Below are 14,027 nucleotides of genomic sequence, written 5' to 3'. Positions count from 1 at the left end.
ATGGTTTAATTACTGCCACCTTAAAAGCCTGTGGTACATAGCCAACTAATAAAGATAGATTGATCATATTTAAGATTGAAGCATTAATTAATGGTAGGGCTTCCTTGAGCAGCCTGGTAGGAATGGGGTCTAATAGACATGTTGATGGTTTGGAGGAAGTAACTAATGAAAATAACTCAGACAGAACAATCGGAGAGAAAGAGTCTAACCAAATACCGGCATCACTGAAAGCAGCCAAAGATAACGATACGTCTTTGGGATGGTTATGAGTAATTTTTCTCTAATAGTTAAAATTTTATTAGCAAAGAAAGTCATTAAGTCATTACTAGTTAAAGTTAAAGGAATACTCGGCTCAATAGAGCTCTGACTCTTTGTCAGCCTGGCTACACTGCTGAAAAGAAACCTGGGGTTGTTCTTATTTTCTTCAATTAGTGATGAGAAGTAAGATGTCCTAGCTTTAAGGAGGGCTTTTTTATAGAGCAACAGACTCTTTTTCCAGGCTAAGTGAAGATCTTCTAAATTAGTGAGACGCCATTTCCTCTCCAACGTACAGGTTATCTGCTTTAAGCTGCGAGTTTGTGAGTTATACCACGGAGTCAGGCACTTCTGATTTAAAGCTCTCTTTTTCAGAGGAGCTACAGCATCCAAAGTTGTCTTCAATGAGGATGTAAAACTATTGACAAGATACTCTATCTCACTTACAGAGTTTAGGTAGCTACTCTGCACTGTGTTGGTATATGGCATTAGAGAACATAAAGAAGGAATCATATCCTTAAACCTAGTTACAGCGCTTTCTGAAAGACTTCTAGTGTAATGAAACTTATTCCCCACTGCTGGGTAGTCCATCAGAGTAAATGTAAATGTTATTAAGAAATGATCAGACAGAAGGGAGTTTTCAGGGAATACTATTAAGTCTTCAATTTCCATACCATAAGTCAGAACAAGATCTAAGATATGGTTAAAGTTGTGGGTGGACTCATTTACATTTTGAGCAAAGTCAATTGAGTCTAATAATAGATTATATGCAGTGTTGAGGCTGTCATTCTCAGCATCTATGTGGATGTTAAAATCACCCACTATAATTATCTTATCTGAGCTAAGCACTAAGTCAGACAAAAGGTCTGAAAATTCAGAGAACCTCACAGTAACAACCAGGTGGACGATAGATAATAACAAATAAAACTGGTTTTTGGGACTTCCAATTTGGATGGACAAGACTAAGAGTCAAGCTTTCAAATGAATTAAAGCTCTGTCTGGGTTTTGGATTAATTAATAAGCTGGAATGGAAGATTGCTGCTAATCCTCCGCCTCGACCCGTGCTACGAGCGTTCTGGCAGTTAGTGTGACTCGGGGGTGTTGACTCATTTAAACTAACATATTCATCCTGCTGTAACCAGGTTTCTGTAAGGCAGAATACATCAATATGTTGATCAATTATTCTATCATTTACTAACAGGGACTTAGAAGAGAGAGACCTAATGTTTAATAGACCACATTGAACTGTTTTAGTCTGTGGTGCAGTTGAAGGTGCTATATTATTTTTTTCTTTTTGAGTTTTTATGTTTAAATAGATTTTTACTGGTTATTGGTGGTCTGGGAGCAGGCACCGTCTCTACGGGGATGGGGTAATGAGGGGATGGCAGGGGGAGAGAAGCTGCAGAGAGGTGTGTAAGACTACAACTGTGCTTCCTGGTCCCAACCGTGGATAGTCACGGTTTGGAGGATTTAAGAAAATTGGCCAGATTTCTAGAAATGAGAGCTGCTCCATCCAAAGTGGGATGAACGCCATCTCTCCTAACAAGACCAGGTTTTCCCCAGAAGCTTTGCCAATTATCTATGAAGCCCACCTCATTTTTTGTTCACCACTCAGACAGCCAGCAATTCAGGGAGAACATGCGGCTAAACTTGTCACTCCCGGTCCGATTGGGGAGGGGCCCAGAGAAAACTACAGAGTCCGACATTGTTTTTGCAAAGTTACACACCAATTCAATGTTAATTTTAGTGACCTCCAATTGGCGTAACCGGGTGTCATTACTGCCGACGTGAATTACAATCTTACCAAATTTACGCTTAGCCTTAGCCAGCAGTTTCAAATTTCCTTCAGTGTCGCCTGCTCTGGCCCCCGGAAGACAATTGACTATGGTTGCTGGTGTCGCTAACTTCACATTTCTCAAAACAGAGTCGCCAATAACTAGAGTTTGATCCTCGGAGGGTGTGTCGCCGAGTGGGGAAAAATGGTTAGAGATGTGAACGGGTTGGTGGTGTACACGGGGCTTCTGTTTAGGGCTATGCTTCCTCCTCACAGTCACCCAGTCGGCCTGCTTTCCCGGCTGCTCGGGATCTGCTGGAAGGGAACTAACGGCGGCTAAGCTACCTTGGTCCGCACCGACTACAGGGGCCTGGCTAGCTGTAGAATTTTCCACGGTGCGGAGCCGAGTCTCCAATTCGCCCAGCCTGGCCTCCAAAGCTACGAATAAGCTACACTTATTACAAGTACCATTACTGCTAAAGGAGGCCGAGGAATAACTAAACATTTCACACCTAGAGCAGAAAAGTGCGGGAGAGACAGGAGAAGCCGCCATACTAAATCGGCTAAGAGCTAGTAGCTGCGCTAAGCTAGCGGATTCCTAAAAACACACAAAGTGAATAATGTATAAATAATTTAGAGGTGATTCAGCAGAGGGAGTGCTTTAGTTAAGACACGTGAAGATTACACTGTGAAACAAATCATTATCTAGTTATCTAGATCAATCTAACTGCGCAGATTAAACAGCTAACAGATACAGCAAAACACCGCTGTGCTCCGGAACAGGAAGTGATACAATACCGCAGTGAGAGCCAACCACCAGTAGAGGCAAGCAAGAGTCACCCTAAAAGTATCCGACCTTATTATTTTTTTCAAAAACCATATGGATTTGAATCACGTGTGATTGCGTCAGACAAGCTTGAACCCTTGTGCGCATGCGTGAGTTTTTCCACGCCTGTCGGTTGCGTCATTCGCCTGTGAGCAGGCTTTGAGTGAGGAGTGGTCCACCCCCTCGGCGGATTTCCATTGTCAGGAAATGGCGGAATGATTTGGGCTTTTTTCCATCAGAATATTTTCAGAAACTGTTAGAGACTGGCAGCTGGAAACCATTAGAAAAATTTATCTGGCTTTCGGTGAAAATGTTACGGGCTTGGTAGAGAATAAGGAGTGTTACTACAGCTTTAAGGATGGCTTTAAGGACGCTCAGCGCGCCGCGCTCCGTGCCGCCATCGAGAGCCACAAACCACCAGATCATTTCTAAACAGATGGCTCTGTGGATCGTCGTGTGCACTTTCTCTGGTTATCACAAGAGCTGGACATCAGCCATTTTCCAGCAGATTTCACTTTTAACAAGAGATTTTGTCATGGAAAGCCAAGCAGAGGCTTCGCGCATCACAACCGATTTGCTGATGGAGCGAGACAAAACCACCTCCGTTTTGGTCTCACAGGACGGCTTTGAGATGGCGTTGAGACAGCTGTCGGTGGTTTTTCCATCGAGTGATTATCCGAGAAATTGTGGATGTGTCTGGACATGCCAGAACATGTCCCTTGAGGCTTCATCACGGCGTTGCTGTGTGCCATGTGGCACCGCCGTGACGCGCGAAGCCTCCACTCCTCTTTCCATGACAAAAACTCCTGTAACAGTGGAATGTGCCGTTCATTTCCAAACTGGACGCTGTGTTTTATCCGGGACGTCGACAGACTAGCAGAGGAATTGTGAAAAGACGTGGACATCAGCACTTTTTCGGCACATTGAGACAGACGTGCGGAGGAATTCCGAGCGTCGCAGCTGTGCTGCATGGCGCACAGCAACGCCGTGATGAAGCCTCACAGGACATGTTCTGGCATGTCCAGGCACATCCACAATTTCTCGGATAATCACTCGATGGAAAAAACACCGACAGCTGTCTGAATGGCATCTCAAAGCCGTCCTGTGAGACCAAAACGGAGGTGGTTTTGTCTCGCTCCATCAGCAAATCGGTCGTGACGCGCAAAGCCTCCGCTCGGCTTTCCATGACAAAATCTCTTGTTAAAAGTGAAATCTGCCGGAAAATGGTTGATGTCCAGCTCTTGTGATAACCAGAGAAAGTGCACACGATGGTCTCGGATCCACAGAGCCATCCATTTAGAAATGATCTGGTGGTTTGTGGCTCTCGATGGCGGCATGGAGCGTGGCGCACCGAGCGTCCTTAAAGCCGTCCTTAAAGCTGTAGTAACACTCCTTATTCTCTGTGATGCCCGTAAAATTTTCAACGAAAGCCAGATAAATTTTTCGAATGGTTTCCAGCTGCCAGTCTCTAACAGTTTCTGAAAAAATCTGATGGAAAAAAAGCCCAAATCATTCCGCCATTTCCTGACAATGAAAATCCGCCGAGGGGGTGGACCACTCCTCACTCAAAGCCTGCTCACAGGCGAATGACGCAACCGACAGGCGTGGAAAAACTCACGCATGCGCACGAGGGTTCAAGCTTGTCTGACGCAATCACACGTGATTCAAATCCATATGGTTTTTGAAAAAAATAATAAGGTCAGATACTTTTCTAATAGAACTCGTAAGCACATCACTTTAACGTTTCCCAGCAGCTCACATTCTTCTGCGCTGTGAACCGTGCACGGGGGGGTTTCAGTGAGTACCACTGGGCCTGAAAAAAATTTCAGGGAAACACTGCGGTGCATGGCTTCTTTACAAAATATACTGAAATGTCTCACGGGATAAAACGCTGAATGAAAATTTAATTCAAAGGGAGTAACGGGATTCCAGTTGAATGATCATTTGAATTATGTTTGGTCATTCCAGGAAATTTTTAGGATAAGTTGATGTGAAAATGTCACTTTTTAAGCATGTTTATTGTTTTTGATATGTATCGTGATTAATTACATTTTTATTGGAGGTTCATTATATTTCTTTGACAGTACTCTTTTATTTTCATTAGGTCAGTGCAGCCAGCGGCATAAAAGCATTGTTTCTCAAAAACCCAAAGCAGGCTTCCCTGGACAGTCCTGCTGCTGCACTGCACAACCGTAAGCACCCATTTGGAGCCCACCTTGTGCGCCGCACAGCCAGTGCACCCACAAAAGGCCAGCCCAGAACCAAAAAGGGCATCCCAGGGATTGCAGCTGACACAAAAGAGTACAGTTCAGAGGGTGCTAGTGAGGACCAAGAGTCAGAGGACAGGGACAAGGGCTCTCCTGCTACTTTTCACCAACCAGCGCCTCCACACCACTGCAATGCGGATCCCATGGCATTAAACCAACCCAAGGAGCCCTGGGAACAACCTGACACCAATGAAACTTTTCACCATGAAGAGGACAAAGGTAAGAGCCCACGTTTTACTCCTTGGTGTCCAATGAGTGCACCTTTGAAACGTGCAAGTCAGCTGCACTTACATGACGCACAGGGCATGAAGCCAGGTGTTTTTGCCCGTGTTGCATTTAATAGCTCTGCCAGGGTGGGGGTGTCCTCTAACTGCATCACATGTGTGATCAGCTTAAACGACAGCCCAGAAAATGAAAGAAAGAGTCACGTTGAGGAACGACAGCATTGCAAGCCAAAAATACCAGACAGAAAAAGACAAGAGATAAGTACCATCTTGTCAACCAAAGCTGTAGTCAAACCCCAGTCAAACCAACAACAGCCTCTTCCCCATCCCAGTTCTTTGATGAGAGCTCCGTGTCAATGCTCACCACAGACTCTTCTCCAGTGTACCCACTTCTCCAAATCTAAAGTTAGTCAGAGCGTGGGCACCCATCATAACATAGCTCAACCTGACACACCGGAGACAAATACCTGGGCCTTGAGCACTCCGTGTCCATGTTTCCCCAACAAAATATCACCAGTATCAGATCTCACAGATGACTGTACAGTCAACCTTTTGCAGAAAGCAAAACCCACCAAACATGGCACCACCTGTGCCTCAGGCCACGCCCCATTAGCAAATGTTAATGCAAAGGAAATCCTCTCATTAATCGATTCACACAGCTGTGAAAGCTTTTGCAGTGTGAGCAGCTTGGACTCGCCTCCGATGCTACCTCCACGTTCTGTCCTTGACAACCGAAAGAGGGCTGCAGGCACCCTGCAGCGTGAGATGAATGCCCTGTTTGCCCAGAAAATGGAAGAGTTACACAATAAGTCACCAATGTTCTTTGCTGGTAAGATGTTTTTGTTCACAGCTGAAGCAAGTACCCAGTGGGCTGTGCTGTGATACTAGATCATGTTTTATGTGTGATAGAATCACTAGTTTCTGTACAAGTCCATTATTGTTGTTGTTATTATTATTATTTTCTCAGAAATGTCCCTCTGCTGAGTAGTGAGTAGTATGTAGCACAAACCTTTCCAACGTACTATATTTAATGGTCATAAATCTGTTATTCTTTTTTTTTAACCTTAAATACCTGACACCACCTTCATACTTGGCAGAAGAGAAAACTGGTAAGTTTTGACAAAAAAACAAAAAACAAAAGTTATTTTGTCTGAAACTACAAGCCCAAATCAGAAAAAGTTGGGATGATATGGAAAATGCAACTAAAAACTGCAGTCATCCTGACATTTACTTTGATTTCTCTTTTATTTCAGACTGTGTGATTCTAAGATAGTTCATGTTTTGTCTGGTCAACTTAATTTGATTAAATACACATCCATTTCTGCATTTCAGGCCTGCAGCACATTCCAAAAAGTTGGAATGCTGCCATTCCTTCTCACAACATTTAAGACATTTTGGGATTGAGATACAAGCGATGAAGTGTTTCATGTGTCCCATTCTTCCTGCAGACACATCATGATGTGTCCAAAGTGCATTGTCCTCATTGCATTTTCATTTCAAAATGCTCCTGACGCCCTCTGTTGGGGACAGGTCAGGACTGCAGGCAGGCCACTTCAGGGTGTCCCAAAAACAGTGCCACAAAATCATTTGACACAAATTCTGCAATGGCTAATTTGAATTCTGTTTGTTTGAGACATCAAGATATATGTGAGGAATTTCCTCTGACGTAGTTTGAGACTGATCCAATGAGGACGCTGCTTACACTATAGGGAAACTACTCTGAGACCAAATCAATCATGCACATATTGTGCATGTCTTGTGAGTGCCATAACTCTTACAAACCGAGGTGAAATTAGAATTTCCTGAGATATGCTTCAAGATGACATATGACATATATCAGTCTCCAAAATTGTATAGATTTTCTATGGCTTTATTTCTGTGGCTTTTTTTGGGGGGGGGGGGGGGGGGGGCACCCTGTGTTTCCTCTCGTTCCACAGCCACGACTTTGTAATGTTTGCTGAATGTGGTTTTCCTTTATTGTGTTAAAAAATGCATGGATGTCCCTGGAAAAGGCAGCATGTCTTACTGTAAAACCTTAATTACTTTTTCTGCATTAATGTTGGCCTCACAGAAGTTTAAATTGCCTTTATCAAGGACACTGACACAACCCATACTATTCGACGATAGGGCATATGCCGTCGGCAGCTGTTGTCTTGCCCTCCATTGGCACTACCTATATTTACTTTTAAAATTTTTAATAATATTTATAAAAAATAATTTTAGGCAGATCATTTCGAACTGCCCCTCAAACATGATCAGAATGTTTCAAATGCCGTTTTCATTCTGTACGAATATTTCGATTGCACTCAGATTGGGGTCAGACTGCACATTTTGCCACCTTGACTGCATCTCAGATGTTTTGCACATTTGCAAAGCATTTGGGGTGGCCACAGGAATCTGCCCGCCTGTTTAGACTCTGCTGTCAGAATGCTGTCCGACGTCCTCCAGTGCACCTCAACACTTCCAGAATGTGGGTTGACAGTATTCAGCCTCATTCAGCCTCTAGTGTGATGAGGGTATAATGTATTGATGCAATCTCAGTAAATACATTCCAAGTACAAATGCACCAAATACTCCATCTCTGATCTCACATTTTGGTTTGAGGGCTGCCTACAAGAAACCAAACATTTTTGTGCTTTATTATTTTTTAGTTGTATTATTATTATTTTTTTTATTTGGTGCTTCTTACAAACAGCGCTGTACATGTATGTATTAGACAAAACATCAAATAATAGTGTGTTTCTTGTGTGACCTCCTCACCAGTTTTGATGCTGCACAAATTTTCCGCTTCCAAAACACCTGTTTTTGTTTGTGCACCCATTATTTTCACTATTTGGCAAAGGAAAAAATCTTCAAATGCCACGATTTTAATAAGAATTGCCATTAAGGCCATTAACATTAATATAACATTTGTAAATTTCTTGGGGGAAAAGGACAACAAATTTCTAATTTGTCTCCCCACTGATTTTTGATAAAAATGATCATTTCTTAGCTTGTGCATGATAACTTATCTTCACTTACATGTAATAGTTGCTAACAGTTTCAGTGAGAGTTATCATAACAATGTATGTTTTAATATCAAAGAGGTATGTGAATGCTGAAATAAATTATTGTTATAAGGCGATTAAATACACACCCGTGATTGAAACATTCATTTTGTTATTGCTTGTCCTAAATGTGACAAGAGGAAGACAACCAAAGTAATATTTGTGGTGTATGAATTGTGTATCTTTTTAGCCAGTTCTGATAGATTCAGAGTCCAGCGGTTTCATCATCTGACAGTTTTCAAGTCTGACTTTGAGTGTTTGTCATTCATGGTTTATGCTTGGAAACATTTATTGCGAAAAAAAGACAAATGTCACCTGATGTAAAACATTGTTTCAAAGTCATTCATTCCTTTACATCATGAAAGAAAAACCTAATCTCAATTGTGGATTGTTTTTGCCGTAAATGAAGCCAGTCACACTGGTGCTTATGAGTCGCCACACCGTGTGTCACCCAGTTATCCAGACCTTCATCCAGTCACGTCCTTACTGTATTTTCAACCAACCAGTGACAATACTACTAAAAACAAGATCAGTCAGAGATTTCTGGCGTCCACCAATCCAGATCTGGATCACCTCCAACATTCAGAGTCTTCCACGCCCTAATATCTATTTGTGGTGCAAATTTGGTGAGAATCCGTGAAGTAGTTTTGATGTAATCCTTCAAAGCCTATATAAAGTAAAATCTTGATCCAGAATCCAGATCCAGATCACCTCCAACATTCAGTGGAGTCTTCCATGCTCTAATTGGGCAGCACAGGCTCGTTTGAGGGTGGGCGCAATAGTCCTCCATCTGGGGACAACCCTCTCAGAAAAATATTCACTAAATTCAGGTGTGGTGTCACCAAATTCACACATCACTGGACTCCTGCTGGTTATACTGCACTCAGCTTGGAAAAAATGTGCAAACATGGAATTTTGGTGAATTAGTGAATTTTATTGCTCATTTTACGACTCATTTTAATGACAAAAAATCATTAAAATTCCATTTTTTGTAGATTTTCCCACACTGCTGTCGTATAACCAGCAGGAGTCCACAGATGTGTGAAGAACATTTTGTCACTACACTGTATAACAGTGGTCTCCAAACTATTCCAGTAAGGGCCGAGAGGGTGCAGGTTTTCTTTGCAGCCACTGACTTCAGCAGGTGATTTCACTGATTAACATCCCTTTGAATAGGTGGGATGAGTTCATCACTGAAATCACCTGCTGAAGTCAGTGGCTGCAAAGAAAACCTGCACCCTCTCGGCCCTTTCTGGAATAGTTTGGACACCACTGCTGAGTGCTGTCGTATAACCAGCAGGAGTCCACGGATGTGTGCACTGAATTTAGTGACACCACACCTGAATTTAGTGAATATTTTGGTAGACGGTCCCTGAGCTTCCGTTTCTCAGATCAATGTTATGTTTTTCCGGCTCAGAGGACAGTTCATATGGATACAAATAAGGTTGTAGCTGGTTGTCGACCTTCCTGAGGTTAGAATCTGGTGTTGTTTGTTTTTCTGCAACATTTCTCTTAAGATTATTGAGCCGTTTACTGGAGGGGGAGGTTTCTGTCATTTATGTGGTGATCAGCTTTGTGATCAAGATTTTCTGCAGTAATTGATCCATAAACTGAAATCCATAAACTACTTAAACTGAAAAAAAAAAAAAAAAAACATATATATGGTGAATGATATTAACATTTTGCGAGACCTGAGTTCACGTCAGATATTTTTTCAGTATTCATGTTTTGTAATTAATGGTTTGCGGATAACTAATTTGCAGCTGATTCACGTTTTGTGGGTTTTGTGTGTCCCCTCGCTGGCCATCCATCCGTGAGGAGTTAACCTGGACGTGGACATGTACTCTCGCTGGAGATTTGCCCATGAGCAGGAGTTAATGGACTTGACAGTTGCTGCAAACATGACAGAACTGGAGAAGGTGAAAGCAAAAAAGCAAAGGCTGAGTCTCAATTCTACCCCTTACCCCGTCCCCTCCGTTTTGTGCGGGCACGAGAGACGGAGGGGTGTCTCAATTCTCTTTTTTGAGCGTGGCAGAGGGGTAGGCGGAGGGCTACAAACCCCTCCGTTTGGAGTGAATCTGGATGCACACTCCGTTTGGAGGGTTAGGAGGAGCTTACTGCTCTATCTGAAAAAACAAACATGGCGCAGAAAGAGCCGCACAAAAGAAGCAGCTTTCATTACAAATTACGCTGTTTAGAAAGTTATAACTTGCCAAAAAACTTTACAGGCAGTTGTCTATGACAGCAGCGTGTCTGCTGCTGGATGCATGTTGCATATATTGTCGTTCTGAAGAATATCGTAACGTCGCTCGTGCGCTAAGGTGTTATAATGCACATAAACATGAACGCTACGATAAGACACTTTTATATCTCACAATGGAAAAATCATGATAAAGGATAAACACGTTAATTTGTATGTTCATAAATCTTTGTATAATATCAAATCCCTGCTGTTGGATTTCAAGATCTGTAACGTGTGTGCGTTTAGTAAACAAACAGGGAGCCCTGAACACACTCGACTCCTAATAAGAAAATGAGGCAGAAAATGAGGAGAAGTTTCATCAGTGGGAATAAGTTGGAAAATATATACACACACATGTACATGTGTAACACATAACCTGACGTATTAACAGACTGAATTTGAAAAAGAAATATCAGGTTAACAGAACTAGATGCAGCCCAGAACATACATACAGGTGCTGGTCAGATAATTAGAATATCATGAAAAAGTTGATTTATTTCAGTACAGTGGTCCCTCGTTTATCAATCAATCAATCAACTTTTTTCTTATATAGCGCCAAATCACAACAAACAGTTGCCCCAAGGTGCTCCATATTGTAAGGCAAGGCCATACAATAATTATAAAAAACCCCAACGGTCAAAACGACCCCCTATGAGCAAGCACTTGGCAACAGTGGGAAGGAAAAACTCCCTTTTAACAGGAAGAAACCTCCAGCAGAACCAGGCTCAGGGAGGGGCAGTCTTCTGCTGAGACTGGTTGGGGCTGAGGGAAAAAAACAGGAAAAAGACATGCCGTGAAGGGGGGCAGAGATCGATCACTAATGATTAAATGCAGAGTGATGCATACGGAGCAAAAAGAGAAAGAAACAGTGCATCATGGGAACCCCCCCACAATCTACGTCTAAAGCAGCATAACCAAGGGATGGTCCAGGGTCACCCGATCCAGCCCTAACTATAAGCCTTAGCGAAAAGGAAAGTTTTAAGCCTAATCTTAAAAGTAGAGAGGGTATCTGTCTCCCTGATCTGAATTGGGAGCTGGTTCCACAGGAGAGGAGCCTGAAAGCTGAAGGCTCTGCCTCCCATTCTACTCTTACAAACCCTAGGAACTACAAGTAAGCCCGCAGTCTGAGAGCGAAGCGCTCTAATGGGGTAATATGGTACTACGAGGTCCCTAAGATAAGATGGGACCTGATTATTCAAAACCTTATAAGTAAGAAGAAGAATTTTAAATTCTATTCTAGAATTAACAGGAAGCCAATGAAGAGAGGCCAACACGGGTGAGATATGCTCTCTCCTGCTAGTCCCCGTCAGTACTCTAGCTGCAGCATTCTGAACCAACTGAAGGCTTTTTAGGGAACTTTTAGGACAACCTGATAATAATGAATTACAATAGTCCAGCCTAGAGGAAATAAATGCATGAATTAGTTTTTCAGCATCACTCTGAGACAAGACCTTTCTGATTTTAGAGATATTGCGTAAATGCAAAAAGGCAGTCCTACATATTTGTTTAATATGCGCTTTGAATGACATATCCTGATCAAAAATGACTCCAAGATTTCTCACAGTATTACTAGAGGTCAGGGTAATGCCATCCAGAGTAACGATCTGGTTAGACACCATGTTTCTAAGATTTGTGGGGCCAAGTACAATAACTTCAGTTTTATCTGAGTTTAAAAGCAGGAAATTAGAGGTCATCCATGTCTTTATGTCTGTAAGACAATCCTGCAGTTTAGCTAATTGGTGTGTATCCTCTGGCTTCATGGATAGATAAAGCTGGGTATCATCTGTGTAACAATGAAAATTTAAGCAATACCGTCTAATAATACTGCCTAAGGGAAGCATGTATAAAGTGAATAAAATTGGTCCTAGCACAGAACCTTGTGGAACTCCATAATTAACTTTAGTCTGTGAAGAAGATTCCCCATTTACATGAACAAACTGTAATCTATTAGACAAATATGATTCAAACCACCGCAGCGCAGTGCCTTTAATACCTATGACATGCTCTAATCTCTGTAATAAAATTTTATGGTCAACAGTATCAAAAGCAGCACTGAGGTCTAACAGAACAAGCACAGAGATGAGTCCACTGTCCGAGGCCATAAGAAGATCATTTGTAACCTTCACTAATGCTGTTTCTGTACTATGATGAATTCTAAAACCTGACTGAAACTCTTCAAATAGACCATTCCTCTGCAGGTGATCAGTTAGCTGTTTTACAACTACCCTCTCAAGAATCTTTGAGAGAAAAGGAAGGTTGGAAATTGGCCTATAATTAGCTAAGATAGCTGAGTCAAGTGATGGCTTTTTAAGTAATGGTTTAATTACTGCCACCTTAAAAGCCTGTGGTACATAGCCAACTAACAAAGATAGATTGATCATATTTAAGATTGAAGCATTAAATAATGGTAGGACTTCCTTGAGCAGCCTGGCAGGAATGGGGTCCAATAAACATGCCGATGGTTTGGACGAAGCAACCAATGAAAATAACTCAGAACAACCGGAGAGAAAGAGTCTAACCAAATACCGGCATCACTGAAAGCAGCCAAAGATAACGATACATCTTTGGGATGGTTATGAGTAATTTTTTCTCTAATAGTCAAAATTTTGTTAGCAAAGAAAGTCATGAAGTCATTACTAGTTAAAGTTAATGGAATACTCAGCTCAATAGAGCTCTGACTCTTTGTCAGCTTAGCTACAGTGCTGAAAAGAAACCTGAGGTTATTCTTATTTTCTTCAATTAGTGATGAGTAGAAAGATGTCCTAGCTTTACGGAGGGCTTTTTTATAGAGCAACAAACTCTTTTTCCAGGCTAAGTGAAGATCTTCTAAATTAGTGAGACGCCATTTCCTCTCCAACTTACGGGTTATCTGCTTTAAGCTACGAGTTTGTGAGTTATACCACGGAGTCAGACACTTCTGATTTAAAGCTCTCTTTTTCAGAGGAGCTACAGCATCCAAAGTTGTCTTCAAAGAGGATGTAAAACTATTGACAAAATACTCTAACTCCCTTACAGAGTTTAGGTAGCTACTCTGCTCTGTGTTGGTATATGACATTAGAGAACATAACGAAGGAATCATATCCTTAAACCTAGTTACAGCGCTTTCTGAAAGACTTCTAGTGTAATGAAACTTATTCCCCACTGCAGGGTAGTCCATCAGGGTAAATGTAAATGTTATTAAAAAATGATCAGACAGAAGGGAGTTTTCAGGGAATACTGTTAAGTCTTCTATTTCCATACCATAAGTCAGAACAAGATCTAAGATATGATTAAAGTGGTGGGTGGACTCATTTACTTTTTGAGCAAAGCCGATAGAGTCTAATAATAGATTAAATGCAGTGTTGAGGCTGTCATTCTCAGCATCTGTGTGGATGTTAAAATCGCCCACTATA

At 41.9% G+C, this 14,027-nt stretch overlaps 1 protein-coding gene across 1 annotated transcript in view; it reads left to right on the top strand.

Annotated features, from left to right (window-relative positions):
• LOC117513126 (1-phosphatidylinositol 4,5-bisphosphate phosphodiesterase eta-2-like) overlaps positions 1-14,027 on the top strand; it is a 667,318-nt gene that overhangs the window by 638,113 nt on the left and 15,178 nt on the right. Inside the window, exon 20 of the mRNA XM_034173461.1 lies at positions 4,960-5,341. Within this exon, the coding sequence (XP_034029352.1) occupies positions 4,960-5,341 (382 nt within the window). The remainder of the gene's footprint in view (positions 1-4,959; positions 5,342-14,027) is intronic.

The sequence above is a fragment of the Thalassophryne amazonica genome, chromosome 6 (genome assembly GCF_902500255.1).
Source record: "Thalassophryne amazonica chromosome 6, fThaAma1.1, whole genome shotgun sequence".
Taxonomy (NCBI): Eukaryota; Metazoa; Chordata; class Actinopteri; order Batrachoidiformes; family Batrachoididae; genus Thalassophryne; species Thalassophryne amazonica.
This window is presented reverse-complemented; position numbering and strand designations above follow the sequence as displayed.